At 43.1% G+C, this 19,813-nt stretch overlaps 1 protein-coding gene across 1 annotated transcript in view; it reads right to left on the minus strand.

Moving 5' to 3' along the window:
• LOC115464749 (pleckstrin homology domain-containing family G member 1-like) overlaps window positions 1-19,813 on the minus strand; it is a 151,200-nt gene that overhangs the window by 111,353 nt on the left and 20,034 nt on the right. Inside the window, exon 2 of the mRNA XM_030195104.1 lies at window positions 4,327-4,401. Within this exon, the coding sequence (XP_030050964.1) occupies window positions 4,327-4,393 (67 nt within the window). The 5' untranslated portion in view covers window positions 4,394-4,401. The remainder of the gene's footprint in view (window positions 1-4,326; window positions 4,402-19,813) is intronic.

A 19,813-nucleotide genomic window follows, 5' to 3' on the forward strand; every position in this document is an offset into this window, starting at 1 on the left:
TTTTGTGTCCCTGGAGGGCCAGTCCACCAGAACAGAAGCAAATCCAAATCAAAGCAGCCACCCTCAAATCCTAAAAACCAAAATTTGCTAATTAAACATTGGATATGCGTGCCAACCACAATTTAAGGTAAGTGATAAGCTCTTATAGAAGAAAAGCCAGAGACAGGCTGATTCATTCATTGATTCTAAATCTAACTCAATATACCGTCTTTACTACATGGATAGTCAAAGCGGTTAACACTGTCAAGTATAACACATAAAATTGTCAGAAACAGAACACCAATGGCGATGGGAAAGAACACCCACCATACATATAAGACACAAAGAGGGGCATAATCGAACGGGGACGACCATCTCTAAGGATGTCCCGGCGAAGGGGCGGGGAAACCCATATTATCGAAACAAGATGGGCGTCCATCTTTTGTTTTGATAATACGGTCGGGGACGCCCAAATCTCAACATTTAGGTCGACCTTAGAAATGGCCGACCTAAATGTTGAGATGGCTGTCCCCGGTTTTCGGCCATAATGAAAACCGAGGACGCCCATCTCAAAAATGACCAAATCCAAGCCCTTTTTTGGTCATGGGAGGAGCCAAAATTCATAGTGCACTGGTCCCCCTGACATGCCAGGACACCAACTCTAGGGGGCACTGCAGTGGACTTCACAAATTGCTCCCAGGTGCATAGCTCCCTTACCTTGGGTGCTGAGCCCCTCCCCAAAACCCACTCCCCACAACTGTACACCACTACCATAGCCCTAAGGAGTGAAGGAGGGCACCCATTTACCACCACAAGTGTAACACGAGGAGGGGGGATGGACCTGGTTCCGCCTGGCTGAAATGCACTGCACCCACTAAAACTGCTCCAGGGACCTGCATACTGCTGTCATGGAGCTGGGTATGACATTTGAGGCTGGCATAGAGGCTGGCAAAAAATGTTTTTAAAGTTGTTTTTTTTTAACGGTGGGTGGGAGGGGGTTGGTGACCACTGGGGGAGTAAGGGGAGGTCATCCCTGATTCCCTCCGGTGGTCATCTGGTCAGTTTGGGCACCTTTTCACGGCTTGGTCGCAAGAAAAAAATGGACCAAGTAAAGTGCTCGTCAGGGACGCCCTTCTTTTTTCTATTATCGTCCGAGGACGCCCATCTCCTAATCACGCCCAAGTCCCGCTTTCGCTACGGTGCCGACTCGCCCGTGAACTTTGGTTGCCCCCGTGACAGGAAGCAGTTGAGGACACCCAAAATGCTTTCGATTATGCCGATTTGGGCAACCCTGATAGAAGGACGCCCATCTCCCGATTTGTGTCGGAAGATGGGCGCCCTTCTCTTTCAACAATAAGCCTGAAAGATAGGCATAGTAGGAGGGGGAATAAAAAAAAGACGGGGGAAGAGGGAAGGGTAGAATATCATCTGTGCAATCCCACAGGAACCATGCTTAGGTAAGGGAAGATAGACAGAAAAGAAAGCATAGGTCTACGTAAAGTGCACTAATGCTAAAGCCCAATAATGCATGTGTTTAATGCATTTAAGTGTGTTAGCCCACTTGAAGATTAATCTGAATAAAACTCATGTCTGTGATTGCTGCCTATGCTTTACTCTGTTGTCTTTTTACAGACGCTGTGCCTTTCTGCCTAGTGCCTAACGGTCCTCCTGACCCAAACTTGGACTCCACCCACGTCTATGACATCATCCAAGTGACTCCCACGCTGTGCCTTACTGCCTAGTGTCCGATGGTCTTCCCAACTTAAACCAGAACTCCACCCACATCCGTGACATCATCCGAGTGACTCCCGTGGATTAGCACGGCATTCATGCTTATGCTGTACTGCTGCCTATGCTTTACTCTATTGTCTTTTACAGACGCTGTGCCTTACTGCCTAGTGACCAATGGTCCTCCTGACCCTGGACTCCACCCGTGTCCATGATATCATCCAAGTGACTCCCGTAGGTCTCTATAATAATCAAACTTGAACGGCGTTCACACCGGAGTGCATACAAGGAGCAGGGCGACTCTTGTATCTACAACTGACCCTCATGGTAATTCAACTCAAAGTTTTCATTCTACTTTATTGGTTTTCCTGGTTCTGTCTATGCCTTCTACTTATTTGCTCCCAATACTCACATTGTGAGGTAATCACCCACTTCCATGCATACCCAGCAATCTCTCGAGACTTATCTACTCCTATGCTCTCTACATCCCCCTGCCACAATCTTTCCACATTACTTCTTATTATGATTCAGACCAGTCTTCAATCAGGATCCTTTCCTGCTGCCTAGAAATCTTTACCTAGGTCTCTTTGAAATTGGCTTATCTGCTGTAGTTAAGCCAATTTCAAAGGGACCTAACCCTGACTCTTCAATACCTTCTACCTACCATCCTGTTTCAACCTATGCTTTCCTTCCAAAGTTCTTGAGAAGATTGTCTTCTGGTAGCTTCTGCAATGCACTGACCATTTTGACTTGCTCCACCGCAGAACACAGCACAAAGACCGTTATAACGTCACTAGTTAGCGAACTGCACAATGCTCTTGACCATAACAGAACAGACCTTTTTATCTTGCTTGATCTATCAGTGGCCTTCGATCTAATTGATCATACCACACCACTTACCCATCTTTCTGAAATCGGTTTAAATGGGACATTTCTTCAATGGTTTCACTCTTTTCTCACTGCTAGATCCTTTAGAGTCTCATTTTAAGGTTCCACATCTTAGACCCTAAAAATGTGAGGTTCCCCAGGGTTCTGTCCTGGCCCCTCTTCTTTTTAATATTTACCTCAGTCCCTTGCCACTGTAATTCAGGCCCTTGGCACCAGGACACATTACTATGCAGATGATATATTGCTCATTCATTTCACTAACTATGCCCAGATATAAGCTCTCTTCAGACTGGTTTGAACAGCATTTCTACCTGGCTACGTCAAAATAAGCTATCACAGAATTGATATCGACTTTACAACATACCTACAACATCTTCTTTTAAAGGTCTCCCTATCCACATCCCTCCACATTCTTCTTATTTACCTCCCCCTTCATTTAACTTGAGTTACTGGGCCTTAACCCACAAAACACTAACACCTGGTGGGTATTGTGAAAAAATGAAGCCCCATTGCTCTCTCCTTGTCTGCAGGCTCTTTATTATCCTTTGTTGCACAATATCTGGGAATCATCCTTGATCACTATCACCACTGCTCTGTCTTGAACTGTCCTTTCCCAAATTCAAAGCAGCTCTACAGACCCACTTATTTAAGGCTGCATCTGGAGACACCCACTAACCCTTTGTGTGGATATCATCTTGTGCTGGGCATCTATGGCCTGTAAACTGTTATGAATGTTTATGTTTAATCCCTATTCCTGAGCTAGCCCTCTTGGTATGACTGCTACTTTATCTATTTTTCCTCTACCCTGTTCAGAATTGGAGTTCTTTTCTGGTGTCCGATTTGTTTTGTTATTTTATTGAGTATTGTAAATCACTATGCTGTACTTGTATGATTAGTGGTATACCAAATAAACCATAAACTGCATCATTTGCATAGTAGCTCATTAATATTAAAACAGGCTAATTTAAATTGTATTAAGTAAAATGGCTAACTCTAAAACTTCACTATATCTCCTGAACTATAGTTATGCTTTAACAGTGGCGTCCATTGACTAATGTGAGTCAACATCAATGGTCTCCTGGCCGACACAAATCCACCCCTGTCCTCCTAGAAAAAAACTCTAGCTGTCCTAGTCTCCTCCCCATGAAATCCAGAATCGAGTGGTGGCTCGAGTTCCTTCCCAGCCTTTAAATGAAATGTCAATTCAAGCCCTATTAATGGGTTCCATGGCCCAGAATCATCCTTACATATCCTTTCAGAGGTCTTCAACATTGGAGTTGGAAACAGAAAGGAGTGCTCCTTCGTTCTGATTTGCTGCCATGGAGACACAAAATATGCCACAGTGACCTCACTCAGGCCTCTGCTTCAAATGTGATTGAGACATGATTACGCCAATGGAAATTGTACCTTCTTGTCCTCCACCCCTTCCCCTGGCAACACCATTAATGTTGATATTGCCACTTTGTTTATGGCACATGGCCAAAAATTAATGACTATTCCTGTGCTGAGTGATACTAAAAGTATTAGTGCCACAACAAGGACAGAAATAATTCATTTTGATTTCCTGGGGGTAGGTGTGGGGGCATCAACACCACTCTACAGGTGTTCACATTTCTTCATTAAACTAGAAAGGTGTCTTTTTCTGCAAACGTTAACCTTAGAGCAAGTGCAATCTCTTCTAAGAAATGTGTGTGTGTGTGTGGGGGGGGGTGGGGGGGGGAAAGCACCAACCTTCATTCCTAGATAAGGAATCTGTACGCTCCAGTCTTTTATCTGGCATCGCAGCCGAGACCAACATGGGGAAACCTAAAGGAAACAAAGAAAGGAAGAGACTATCAAAACACTGTTGATATATTCCAGTAAAGACACACCTTCTTCAGCCTTGGGATGTGGTTTCCAGTCAGGTCCTCTGTTTACGCAGTAAAAGAATGAGATAAATAATTTTTTAATAATCTAGCCCTTTCCACAGTGCTGCCAGTCAGAGTTTCACATTAAGGGGTGCACTAAGAAATGGGCTTAACCCATTCTTACGTGGGCCTTTCGTGCATGCCAAGCCCGTTTCTTAGAGCAGCCATCAAAAAGGGTTCTTTTTCTTGAATGTTAGTACACGGCCAAATGTTAATTTTTTTTTGTAAATGGCCACGTGCTAATGCTAACGTGGGAGCACTTACTGCTTCTTATTTAGGCGGTACTAAGGGCTCCTATGTTATGGACATGCCAACCAGTGGTAATGCCAGTGCAGTAGCTGATTAGTGCATCCACACCCATTCTCTACCCTTGAAATGCCACCAAGCACCCACAGCTAAGGGTCCATTTACTAAGCCGCGGTAAAAAGTGGCCTGCAGTAGTGCGAACATGTCTTTTGGGCTTCCACTGGGCCATTTTTATACCGTGTCTAGGAAAAAAGGTCTCTTCTTTTTTTTTTTTTAAGTGGTTGATAAATGGGCATGCATTAAAATTGAAAACAGCATGCATCCATTTTCAGGCTGAGACCTTACAGCCACCCACTGACCTAGTGGTAAGGTCTCACGCGCTACCTATACGGTAAGAATGCAGCGCGAACCAACTGCTGTTTACTGCTGGGGTAAGCGTCCCACCGTAGAAAATAGAAAACTATTTTCAATCGTGGGACTTGGCGCACGCCAAATTCAGAATGACTGCCCGGCTCATGCGCTAGCTGAGGGGTAGTACGGATTTGAAGCACGTACTATATGCGCATAGGCCCTCCTGCGCCTTTGTAAAAGGGCCCCTTAGTATGTCATGCGTTAGACCATTTTTGTTACATTAGGTGCGTGTTAGGGGTCCTTTTACCAATATATATTAGCCCTAAATCTTATAGAACACCTTCATAACACACATTGAGTTTCTTTAATGGTTCAAGTTAGGAAGTAAGCACTGTATTTCTGCAGCAGTACTACAGAAACGTACAACAGCAGCAGTAGTAAGAGCTGCAACTGACTGCCATATGGTGGCATACTATTTTTACACAACAAGTTACTTCAAATAATCTGGTAAAATGAAGAGCCAAAGAAAAATTGAATTATGTGTTTTACAGTCAGCCATTCAGATGGCTCCAGGCAAAGAGGCTGTCTTGTCCAGCTGGCTCAATTCTTTTCATCAAAGAAACAAGTAAGCAGGATTGCCAGCTGGCTTCCTTCATGTTCCCTTATAGTCTGTTGTAAAAAAAAAAAAAAAAGGAGAGCACAAGCTGACAATCATATTACTAGGTTTACCGTATAACACGGTAAAGTAGCTCCAGAGGAAAGGCCTTCCTGTTCCTAGCACAAAAGCCAAACCCCGACATTTACCAGAAACCATCGAGAACTGAGTCGCTGCCAAGTCAAAACAGTGAAACTAAAACAAGAGAACTAGTGATTCACTGAATATCAGTTGACTCTGCTCCAGGTTCATGGGGGGGGGGGGGAGACACCTTAAAATTCCAGTGGTACTTTAGAAATGTGTGTACATGGCAGCTCTGTGTCCAGATTGGCCCAGGAATACCTGCATTCATTATTGCTGGCTTGTATACTTACACTTGTGTATACAACCACAGATTGTAGAAAAGGCCCTTTTCCACACAGAACAGAAGCTTCACACATACAAAATCTTTTCTTACTTCACCTATTGTATCAGCCTGCAATGCAGTCTGAAAGGAGCGAAGAAAAACAAAATACATGTGGGGGTCTACTCTGCACAGATATGGACAGTGTGGTTTCATTACAGGCTCTTATCAAGATCTTTACACTGTCAATGCTTAGTATTTAAACATTAAATCAGAACCAAGCATGTACAAGAGAGATTACACCCGGTGCAAAAGAATCAGTCTTTCTACACATCCCCGATCCTGGTGTACAGCAATAGTAATATAACATAATAATCCCACATGACCATACAAGAAGTTTACACACAGTCACATAATCTTGTCCAACCAATGGCAATACCGAATTTCTGGGCACACTTTTATTTGAGGAAGGGTAAGCAGATCATGTGAGATTCTGAGTGGGTATCTGTACTGAGAAATTTGCTTTTTGAAAAACAGGAAAATGTGATACACTATAGCACCCTTTATCTGAAATGCTTGGGACCGAGGCCACTCAGGATGACTTTCGGGGGGGGGGGGGGGGGGTCCCCAAAAGAATTAAATGGCCAGCCCATTTTTGGATGATACAAGTCATTTTGGCTAACAAATCAAAGTCATTAATTTTTTTTCTGCATGAGATTTCCTAGGTCATAGATCTTCAGATAAATGGTACTCTACTGTAGTTTAACACTGATGTTTTTGCAGTTAGTACACCATAAATGCAAACAGTGACGTGCATGCTTGATTACATTATGAAAAGAGCAAGTATGTATAGGGTGGTGGCCAATATATATATATACACATACATACATACATACACACACACACAGATAATGATAAATATATGATAGACTTTGGATTTCTATTATCCTCAAACAGCATCAGGGCAGGTATACTTTTTCCTTACTAAATATGTTCTGCATTATGTATTTTCCAAGTAAAAAAAACACACACACACACACACACATAAAGCGGACACACACATACCTAGTTTTCACTTGAACTTGTCTCTTTGAAGGGACTTTTGACCTTTCCTCAGTACAATACCAAATCAGATCTCTCCTCTGGAACAACCAAGCAAAAGCAACATAATGGGAGGCTCTAAGGAGGTAGACAATATTGTTCCCTCTAAAGCAGAGCGGGAATCCTCCACCTGCTATCCTACTGGAAGAGGGTGGGGGTTGTTTCACTATCACATTTTCAATAGCCAGGGAGAGGCAAGCTCTGCAGGACTCCAGGAAACCCGTCTGTCTCTAGCAATTGAAAGCTCCTGTTGAGCATTTGTTTTTCTGAAAATTCAAATGCTATGCTTCTGGATATTATCTATACCCTTGAAGTGTGTATTTAAATGCCTGCGGTATTCTCTTCTGCCCCTATCCCAATGTCTCTCATGTTTTCTAGCATATTGTCACAAACTGGTCTCTCCAGCTCTGAGACAAGAACTCAGCACTAACTCCCTTTTCATAGGTAGGACTCTGGTGTATTATTTACATGCTCCTGTTTTTAACTTTTTAATTTGTTTTTTATATTTATATAAGCACAACTCAAGACTTGTTGAGATGTAGTAATGCTTTTCTTTGTATCATTTTATTACAAGAAATCTATGAACAAAGGCCAAATCATTAAAACATAAAATAAAAATTTCTATTAGCCACAATAAGGGATATTTACAACTTTTATCAAATTGATTCACCATGGGCTTTTCATTAGCACCTTAGATATGCAATATACTGCCCTCTTGCATAGCTTAAATGCAATTTAGCTTCCTCAAACCATAATATTTACTAGACCCTCTCTTGTCCCAACTGCAGCCTGTGGCTTTAAGCACAAACGTGTTGCTATTACTACTACTACTAACAAACATTTCTAAAGCGCTACTAGGGTTACGCAGCGCTGTACAATTCAAACATAGAAGGACGGTCCCTGCTCAAAGAGCTTACAATCTAAAAGACAAGAGAACAATCTAAAGACAAGTGAACAATCTAGAGGACGAGTGAACAGTTAATCTGATAGGGTGGATAGATTGGGGCATTTTATATTTCTCGAGCGGTTAGGCGCCGAAGGCAGCATTGAAGAGGTGAGTTTTAAGCAGAGATTTGAAGATGGGTAGGGAGGGGGCATGGCGTATGGGTAAAGGAAGATTGTTCCAGGCATAAGGTGAGGCAAGGCAGAATGAGCGGAGCCTGGAGTTGGCAGTGGTGGAGAAGGGTACTGAGAGAAGGGCTTTTTAAGCACAAACGTGTTGCTATGATTCGGTATAGCTTGTAGCTTTCAATAAGAAATACAACTCTTACAATAACAGCTCCGCAATTGCTGCTCCTGGTCTCTGCCTGTTACAGACCTTTGCCTTTATATATTATTATTATTACATTTGTATCCCACATTATCCCATCTTTTTGCAGGCTCAATGTGGCTTACAATTCATCGTGTACACACACAGAACCCAGTTTCCAACAATATAACTGATTCTCCAATCTGCTATTAAATGCATCTTGGGTTTGGCTGTCACTGCATCTCACAGCAGTTTAGCCCTGACATAAAAGTTAGAAGTTACTTCCTTGGGCCCCTGGTCAGTTATCTCCCTAGCTGACATAGAGCTGTCTGGCTTTAACCAGGGTGTAGTATTCCTAGCGGCACTGTAGTTACTTCTTCCAGCATGTGTCTGCTCCCCAGCACAGACAGTTTGTTAAAGCACTGTAGAACATCAAGTGATTGCTTCACTACAGCTTCTAGTCAGAACCCCACACAACAAATGCAATATTCTCCTGTCCCCACCCAAAATGAGCAGTTCCTTAATGACACTCAGGTCCCTACCTCCCTTTCTGGGTTTTAAAGTTAGGTCAACTTTTTCCACCTCAGGTTTAGGAGGCAAAAGCACTATCTCATGGCTTTGCAGCTCTCTCTCTCTCTCTCTGCAAATAGTACTGCTTAATTGTCCCCTCTCCCAAGTTCTTAATTACCTTCACTTGTTCCCCCCCCCCCCCCCCCCCCCCCCCCCCGGGAGTCTCTGCTACTTCTTCATCACAGGTCCCAGACTGGCTGCCTGCCTTAAATGCAGAGCTGCCAAGTTGCCCATTCCAGGAGGGAGACTTTTTGGCCAGTCCTGGATTTCTGCCAAACTCATCTTGGAGTATTATGGGACCTGCAGCTCTGACCTCAATGGATAGAATCATGGACTACAAATACTACACTGCTTTGGGCTGTAAGTTTAAAACTAGAACCGGCCAAAATGTCTCCCTCCTGGAATGGGTAACTTGGAAGCTCTGTAAATGTGAGCTCACTTCCTGCCAGTTCAGGACTCCTAGGGAGTACATCTCCCACCCTTCCTATGAGCTCACCTTCTCTCAAGCTCTCTAATAATCTCCGATGCTCCCTCTAGAGCCAAATCTCTGCATAAAGAGTGACACACTAGCCAGTGTGTCACAGTATACATGTTTTAAATCCTTGAGTCTCATCTCAGATGGCTTTCAGTGTAGATTCTGCACCATTTTTGGTTACGTCTCTTTGGACTATTCTTCAAATGGCTTTACTCTTTTAGAACAACGTTCTAGATGAGATTTCACAAAGATCTGTGCAGCCATTATCTTTTTCACCTGGCTATGCCTTTCCCTAGGCAAGCTAATATCCTTCTCGCTCTTGCGACTCACTTACCATACTGGTTTATTACCTTGAGATCATACACAATCACCTGAGATTCCTCTTGTAGGAACTGCATATCAGCCTGCTGGAAGAGCCCCTCAAACACCTTGAGTACACCCCACCCTATTGCGTACTGCTCTTTCATATTTCTATTCCTTTTTTCTTTGAATTGCTAAGTCCTTCAAGCTCTTAGATCACCATTCATTGTTTATTATCTCAGGGTTGTCATTGACGTTTCAGGCCTTATGACTCACAACAGTGGTGAACTCCAGAAGCTTTATAGGCAGTACATTGATCAGGTCCTTTGTTCAGAAATTCTAAGTAAACATGTCTGCATCTGAACCCCTCCTTCCCCTACGTGTATTTTTGCTTCCATTCTCCCTTCAACCTAGACAGCTTTTCAGGGAATGTGGCTGAAACACAAGCACAATAAAAAGCAAAGCTTTTTCACACAGCACCAAGATACAAAAAGTAACCATTTGTCCCACAGAAGCCTTTAACTGTATCTATTTTATGCAGCCTTGAAATACATTGTATACCTAACTACAAACTACAAATAGCCTTGTACTGGCAGGACAGTCTCCGTAAAAAGTTTCCTGTTGAAAGCACCTTGTAACTGCATGAAGGAAACTTAAAACTGAGCAGCCTTTCACTGTAGGCTTAAATATGGTCTCACAGGCCTTGAGTCTGTGGTATCTGACGTCCCATAAATGCATCCATGTCAGGATATCTTCACTAGCTCTAATCTTACATTGCCAAAAAATAAAAAAAAGATAATTGGACCTTTAGTTTTCTCCGATTGTTTTGCCACCTACAGAAACTCATGAGCTTGATATATATATGAAAAGTCACTACACACAGAGGCTCATTTTCAAAGCACATAGACTTATGTTACCATGGAACTTTGTAAATCTATGTGCTTTGAAAATGAGAACCACAGGCTCTTAACTCCCCTCCCGCCCGACCCTGAAATCCATGTGGCAGAATTGTAAAAGCCTCCTCCAAACACCTAAATGCATTTAGCCAATTTAAGTGCTATGTGGATGTGCACAGCTCTATAGGAATCCACAGGCTTGCCAGTTATTAATCCCTAAGGGGTCCTTTTACTAAGCTGCGTAAGCGTCTATGAGCGCCCAACGCGCACCAAAACGGAGTTGCTGCCCAACTACTGCATAGCTCGTGCGCTGATTTCAGTTTTGCCACGCATCCAATACGCACATCTGAAAAATATATTTTTTTATTTTCGGATGTGCATAGCGGACGCGCACGGGTCATTACCGCCCGGATTCTTTACCACTAGGTCAATGGCTGGTGATAAGATCTCAGACCCAAAATGGACGCACGGCAATTTTGATTTTGCCGCATGTCCATTTTCGGCAAAAAAAGGCCTTTTTCACAGGCGCACTGAAGGATGGATCGGCGCACGCCCAAAACCCGCGCCTACACTATCGCAAGCCATTTTCAGTGCATCTTTGTAAAAGGACCCCTAAATTTGCTCTCATTCTCTATGCACAGATGAGGTTGAGTGTGCAGCAACTATAAGTATTAGGCGTGAAGAGAAATCAGAGTCTAGGAGTGGAGCTGAAGAAAGGCAATATAAAACAGCAAACATGAGAAAGGATACTTCCTTGAGATACAAGAGATGATCTGATTTTTAAAGGTAGCTAAAATATGAACTTTAAACTGGCTCTTATAGCCAGTGCATACAAAATTATTTGACAAAATATTCACTGTGGTTATTAAAAAAATTTTTTAAATAAAGCTTTTTGGTATCTTAAGAACAAATATGGGAATCATGGCTGTAAAGGAAAGAATCAGATGTGGAGGACAGCGATAAGCTAAGTTCTGACAAGGGTTGAACACTGGGATCTGTACGAGTAACGAGAGCAGCATCTTAAGGGAGATGAGTTTGATGACGCATCTAGAAGAGAGAGAAAGCCAGTGAGGTACCCTGAGAAGAGTGGTATGTGAGTATAGGGACATTGTGGAAGATAAGTCATGCAGTACAATTTTTAATAGATTGAAGGGGAGAGAAACGGTTCAGTAGAAGATCTGTGAGGAGCAGATTGAATTAGTCTAAGAGGAGATGATGCAAAGAGTAGATCAGGATTTTTTGTAGTGTGTGGCGTGCCGTGAACATTTATAGCAGGGGATTCAGTAGATGTGCTAAACATTTGTGCAATGCATTCCCTTAACTAAGGTTAATGTACTCACTGTCTGTGATGAACAATGTCACGTTTTGGTCTCTTTCTGAGAGTCACCTACAACATTGGCCACTTCTCCTTTTGACTTCTGTGTTGATTTGAAGAAACTTAAGTTCTGTTTCCGAAAATTGATCCTTCAGAGTTACACACAGATTGATGACTAGCACTGTTCCCATTCCTCACAAAAATTTAAAATATGATTACCCCATTATATCTCACAGGAAGTAGAAATGTTGGGGACACTGGGCTATACGAGCCTAAAGAAGTAGCACAGCAGCAGCAGGGAAGAGGTGGCAGGAGACCACTGACAAACTTGGAGGGAGGAGGGACACATAGAGGCATATTTTCAAAGCACTATAGTAAGTCTAAATGCTTTGAAAATGAGCCCCGTTGTCTCACAAATTCTTGGACTGATGATCAGAAGCAAAACGCAGGCACTAGAGGCTATTAGTGCCATACTAGTGCCTGTGTTTACTACCACCCCATGATCAGATCCCCGTGTGTGTAAAACAACGCGCTTGTGGGCTCTGATGCAAGTAGCATGCAAATGCATGCTAAACATATTCCTCCCCAATGATCAGCGGGCAGTGCACCAAACATTGGTGTGCTGTCCGCGGCAAACTCTATGCCAGCTCAGAGTTGGTGTTAGTGTTTGGGGAGGAATGGTGAGCCCTGTCCAGCATGCATTTGCATACCAACAGGCCCCCCCTATTCACCCCCAATATAACTCCCACCCACAGGAACCCTGATCCCCCACCCCAAGCCAGTGACACAGGGGGTGGAAGTCCCCCAACCACCCCCTGAATCTCCAGCCCTCTAATCCCCCTTGCACCCCCCCCCAAAAAAGCCATGCTGGCCTAGTGTGCCGAAAACCAAGCCCCCCCCCCCCAACCTGATGGTCTAGTGGCCCTCTTCCCGGCCCCCCGTACCTTAATGTTGGAGAGAATAGTACACTCTTTCCTCTTCCAGCACCGCCTTGAAAATGGTGGCACCCAGCCCTACCTAGTGCATCCTGGGATGCACTGGGCAGGGCTTCACCACCTTTATATGGGATGCACTGGGCAGGGTACCGCCATTTTCAAGTCAGCACTGGAAAAGGAGGGAGTGTACTTGTGTCAGGGGGGGTCGGGGGGAACAGGAGGTCCGCCGGACCTCCAGCCCCAGTGTCGCTGGCTTGGGGTGGGGGTTCAGTGAGGGCACTAGGCCTCCAAGGTCTTGCTGTTTCAGAGGGTCTGGTGGTCCCACGGACCTCCAGCCCCTATTTTTCACAGGTCTGGGCTTTTGACAGCCCAGACCTGTCAAACAATCTTCCCACATTTTACCCTATGATCAGAGATAATAGCGTGCATAAATTTGAATGCTATTATCTCTGATCATAGGGGCGGTAAAGCCCCCGTGCTGTTCCAGTGCTATTTTGAGTGCTGTTTGGAACAGGGTGGGGCTTTTGATCATCTGGGCATGTGTGTTTCTTATTTTGGCTCCCTAGGCAAACATATTTGTGGGCCCCGACTATAAGGGGCCCCATTTCCCACCATCATTTCACCTCTCCAGAAATAGTAGCAAAAAGTACACAGCCTAGCTGTGTGTACAACATTATAGTTTGTCAGTGAGCATGGGGACTATGCAAGCACATGCTTAATGGTTAGACCTGAAGAGCTGCCAAGTTACCCACTTCCAGGAGCGAAATTTTGAGCAACCCTATCCTGATACATTATAGGACCTGAAGTGCTGATTTCAGTGGTGGTATCAGGGACTACAAATAGAGCCCTGAATTGGGATATAAATTAAAACATAGGGCTGAACAAAAAAAAAATCTCCCTCCTGAGCTGGGTAACTTGGTAGCTCTGCAGCAGTGGGCTGAAAACAAGAGAAGCTGGGCAAATTACATTCACTCTCTATTGCTCTGATACAAAACTAGAGATTCCAAGGATTTAAGGGCAATGTGTCCCAGATATACATTTACAAAGTTTTACATGTAAAAAAAGGTTCACAAAAATGGAAAAAGCTAAAAAAATAATTTAGCTTTTTTGATGCTTCAGAAGGAATATAGGCAGAGTGGAGGAAGCATTAAGAAAGTGTTCAAAGGAAGTTGCCCAAATAATTTAATAGTTAACAGGGTAAATTACATGGGCTGAAAATATCTCTTCACTGAACTTCAAAGGGAAACTTATTTATATCAGACTGTCCTCACCAGAGACACAGAAATGTACACAACTGCATGCACTTTCTAGTTCTCTTTTCTAGTGTTGTCCTGTTGCTCTTTCAGGTAGTGTCCACCATCGTGTAAAATTCTGGCATTTGCTGCCGCACCTTTTCTTCAGCTGACAGCAGACCCTTCATACTTCCCCCCATTCTTCAGTCCTACTCTTTTTCAACAATCTTCCACCTTCCCTCCTAGCCCCAGAAAACTCACTGACTCTCTCCTAAGACTCCAAGCAAAGCTCAGCTTCAATCACCCCCAGAGCCTTGCAGCTGCTCAGCCCAACTTTCCTGTGACTAGAGCTTTTCTCATTGGCTGGATTCTACCACAGCCTCTGCACTGGAAGTGGGTGGGGGGGGGGGGGGGGGGGGGGGGGGGGGGGGAGAGAATTGGAAAGCTGAAGTGGGCTAACTCTGAAAAAAATATCCACACACTTAGCTGTCCTTCCGACTTTGAGACTGATAATACACACATTTTTAGAATCATTAAAAAATCCAGACAATTGGCAATCTTAGTCTCCTGAATCCTAAGAACATCTGACAGAATTCCCCTAAACTTTTGGAGATTCAATGCATCCACTGAAGGCCCTGTGAGACGGGATTATTCCTCCTTTGCACCAATCATGCTGTCTGCTCTGTTGCTGACAAGGGAAGAGACCAACTGAATCAAAGGTAAAATAGCATGTTGGTAGGGAAGAGCTGGGCTGGGGAGGGGAGGGGAGGGGAGGGGGAATTCAGAGAATCCCCTACAAGCCCTGACTGCATGCCTCTGGGTCACTGTTCAGAAAGGACAGGATGAATTTTGGTGATGTTAAGCAGTCTGTTGGATATGGGGTGGGGGGGGAGAGGAATCAAAGATGACCCTAGGAGACAGGCAGGATGACGGTGTTCACAGAAATAGAGAATGGGGGAAGAGGAGAGGTGGGTTTAGGGGGAAAGATGATAAACTCAATATTGGTCATGTTCGATTTTAGATGGTGGTGGGACATCTAGGCAGTAATGTCAGAAAAGCAGGCTGAGACTCGAGCCTGGATTTCTGGTGTAGAAAGATAGATCTGAGTCATCAATGTAAAAAAAAAACCCAAAAAATTGTTCCAAAAGCCATGGGAACAGATAAAAGAGAACAAGTATAGAGAGGAGAAGAGAGAGAGGTCCCTAGAGCCCTGAAGTGATTTTGGGCAAGTTATTTAACCTGCCATTGCTTCAGGAACAAACTCAGATTGCGAGTCCTCCAGGGCCAGAAAAATACCTTCTGTACACCACTTCAATATCTTTGGACTTGCAGGGGATGGGATTTCCCTATGAGGAAAGGCTGAAGCAGCTAGGATTCTTCAGCTTGGAGAAAAGACTGCTGAGGGGAGATACGATAGAGGTCTATAAAATAATGAGTGGAGTGGAACGGTTAGACATGAATCATTTTGTTTACTCGTTCCAAAAATACTAGAACTAGGGGGCATGGACTGAAGCTACAAAGTAGTAAATTTAAAATGAATCAGAGAAAATTTCTTCACTCAATGTGTAATTAAACTCTGGAATTCATTGCCAGAGAATGTGGTAACGGAGTTTAAAAAAGGTTTACACAGCTTTGTAAAGGAAAAGTCCATAGATAGACCACTATTAAAATGGACTTGGGGAAAATCAACTGCTTATTTCTAGGATAAAAACAAAAAACTGTATGGCTTGACTTACTCCTAATATAATGTAGGCTACTAGAATATATAAATGAAGGAGAAAATCATTCAGAATATTTGCAATTGGCAGCAAGGTGGAGTCTCATATCTTTTTGCACGGATATTCACATCACTCCCTTGGTGACTCTATTTATGTGCATAGGTTTAATCATCGACTGAAACCACCTCCACCCTGATATTGCAATTCATTAAACTTGACATACCAAAAAGTGCAAATATATGTAGATATATACAAAAGACACTTAGCTTGTGGAGCATATAAACTCCCTTATTCAGACTGGAGTGTGTAGAAGCCCCGACAGTGCCTGTTTCGCTATGCTTCTTCTGGGGGGAACCCACACCATTTAGCCTGATAACATAAATCATAAAATACAAAGTGTCAATCTCTTATTCCTGTTGCAAATATTCATAATATACGAAATAATAACGTGGACTTACTGAATCGTGTCTTGACATAGCCCCTTGGCTGTTCATACAAAATGGCGCCTCCGCTCCCTTTCAAATCTACCTATTGCCGGAAATGATTATACATCACTTCCGCGAGGGGAAACCTTAAATGCTCACATAAAACTGCCCCATTGCAACATGGAATTGAGATCCTCGGGTTCCACCGTATTTAACCGATGTATCCAGAAGGTCTCACGTTGCAGCAGTTTCCTATTAAAATCCCCGCCTCTCATAGCTGGATCAACACGTTCGATCACCTTACATTTAAGGTCTTCAAAACTATGGTTTTTAGCCACACAGTGTTGGACTAAAGGAGCACCAAAATTGCGTGCATTGATCCTAGATTTGTGTTCTATTAATCTAGCATGAAGCGATCGAGTGGATTTACCTATGTATAGTTTGTGACAAGGGCACTTGATGTAATAAACAATGCCTTGAGTTCGGCACGTTGTGTGTTTTTTTAGCTTGTATGTTTTACCATTATAAGAAAAATGGTCACCCTCTTCTGTCATTTCACATGTCTTACAATGGGACTTGCCACACCTGAAATGTCCCATTTCTTCTAACCTGTCAGATGTCTCATTTGGCAGGACAGGTAATTGTGCGGGACTTAAAATTTCTTTTAAGTTCTGGGAGCGAGAAAAGGCAGTTCTTACTGAATAATTCTCAAAGAGAGGATGTGATCGTATTATGTCCCAATGGTATCGAATGATATCCGCTATTCTTTCACCACCAGGAACATAACGCAACACGAAGGTTAAAACATCTTCCGCCTGCTTGTTTGAATGGTTTGGTTGCAATAACAGTTCTCTATTGTTGAACTTGGCTCGTGTGTACGCTTTTCTCAAACTTTTATGTGGGTAATGTCTTTGCAACAATTTCGCCCCTAAAGCGTCTGCATGTGTTTTGTAATCTTGTGCATCAGTACAGATTCTTTTGAATCTGAGGAACTGAGAAAAAGGCAAGCTCTGTTTCAGAGCCCTCGGATGGCAACTATGATAGTCCAAAAATGTGTTCCTATCAGTTGGTTTGGATAAAACCAACACCTTATGCCAGCAAGATCACATTGTGGCGCAGATTTATAGATGAACACCTTATGCCAGCAAGATCACATTGTGGCGCAGATTTATAGATGACATCTTCATGTTGTGGACTGGGGATGCACATGATCTAATGAAATTCCTACAATGGCTGAATGCACGCCATGCCAATATTCAATTTACAATGACATGGTCTGACACAAAAATAAATTTTTTGGATGTAGAAGTACACTTGATTCAGAACCATTTTGTCACCTGGGTTTTCTCCAAACCAACTGATAGGAACACATTTTTGGACTATCATAGTTGCCATCCGAGGGCTCTGAAACAGAGCTTGCCTTTTTCTCAGTTCCTCAGATTCAAAAGAATCTGTACTGATGCACAAGATTACAAAACACATGCAGACGCTTTAGGGGCGAAATTGTTGCAAAGACATTACCCACATAAAAGTTTGAGAAAAGCGTACACACGAGCCAAGTTCAACAATAGAGAACTGTTATTGCAACCAAACCATTCAAACAAGCAGGCGGAAGATGTTTTAACCTTCGTGTTGCGTTATGTTCCTGGTGGTGAAAGAATAGCGGATATCATTCGATACCATTGGGACATAATACGATCACATCCTCTCTTTGAGAATTATTCAGTAAGAACTGCCTTTTCTCGCTCCCAGAACTTAAAAGAAATTTTAAGTCCCGCACAATTACCTGTCCTGCCAAATGAGACATCTGACAGGTTAGAAGAAATGGGACATTTCAGGTGTGGCAAGTCCCATTGTAAGACATGTGAAATGACAGAAGAGGGTGACCATTTTTCTTATAATGGTAAAACATACAAGCTAAAAAAACACACAACGTGCCGAACTCCAGGCATTGTTTATTACATCAAGTGCCCTTGTCACAAACTATACATAGGTAAATCCACTCGATCGCTTCATGCTAGATTAATAGAACACAAATCTAGGATCAATGCACGCAATTTTGGTGCTCCTTTAGTCCAACACTGTGTGGCTAAAAACCATAGTTTTGAAGACCTTAAATGTAAGGTGATCGAACGTGTTGATCCAGCTACGAGAGGCGGGGATTTTAATAGGAAACTGCTGCAACGTGAGACCTTCTGGATACATCGGTTAAATACGGTGGAACCCGAGGATCTCAATTCCATGTTGCAATGGGGCAGTTTTATGTGAGCATTTAAGGTTTCCCCTCGCGGAAGTGATGTATAATCATTTCCGGCAATAGGTAGATTTGAAAGGGAGCGGAGGCGTCATTTTGTATGAACAGCCAAGGGGCTATGTCAAGACACGATTCAGTAAGTCCACGTTATTATTTCGTATATTATGAATATTTGCAACAGGAATAAGAGATTGACACTTTGTATTTTATGATTTATGTTATCAGGCTAAATGGTGTGGGTTCCCCCAGAAGAAGCATAGCGAAACAGGCACTGTCGGGGCTTCTACACACTCCAGTCTGAATAAGGGAGTTTATATGCTCCACAAGCTAAGTGTCTTTTGTATATATCTACATATATTTGCACTTTTTGGTATGTCAAGTTTAATGAATTGCAATATCAGGGTGGAGGTGGTTTCAGTCGATGATTAAACCTATGCACATAAATAGAGTCACCAAGGGAGTGATGTGAATATCCGTGCAAAAAGATATGAGACTCCACCTTGCTGCCAATTGTAAATATTCTAAATGATTTTCTCCTTCATTTATATATTTCTAGGATAAGCAGCATAAAATGTATTGCACTTTTTTGGGATCTTGCCAGGTATTTGTGACCTGGATTGGCAACTGTTGGAAACAGGATGGTGGACTTGATGGACCTTTGGCCCGTCCCTGTATGGCAATACTTATATAAATTATTTTTAAGGTATACTGATGGATAATGAGATAGCCGTGAAGGAGGATCCTCCAGGACATACACGAAAAATGCAAATGGAGAGAGAAGAAGAAAACCAAGACAGAAGTGAGAAGAATCTTATCAAGGAAAAGAGGGTGAGCAACGGTGTGAAAAGCAACAGATTGATCAAGAAGGATGAGGATTGAGTAAATGCCCCTGGATCTGGAGACACTTGCAAGGTTTGTTTCTGTAAAATGTAAAGGGCAAAAGCCAGACTGGAGCGGATCAAGAATAGTTTGAGATGAAAGAAAGTCAAGGCAGTAGTAGGAAACACCATGTTCAAGTAGCATGGATGTGAAAAGGAGGAGGGAGATGGGATAATAGTAGGATGGGCAGGGCAGAATCAAAGGAAGGTTTTTTGAGGAGTGGTGTAATCACAGCATGTCTGAAGGCCTCAGAAACAGTTGCAGTGGAAGATGATGTAGAAGTTAAGACAGATGTAGGGGATCAAAGTTGAGTAGATGGGTGGGAATGGGATGAGAGAAACATTTGATGAGTTTGAAGGAGGAGAGG

This window comes from Microcaecilia unicolor, chromosome 3, assembly GCF_901765095.1.
Source record: "Microcaecilia unicolor chromosome 3, aMicUni1.1, whole genome shotgun sequence".
Lineage (NCBI taxonomy): Eukaryota > Metazoa > Chordata > Amphibia > Gymnophiona > Siphonopidae > Microcaecilia > Microcaecilia unicolor.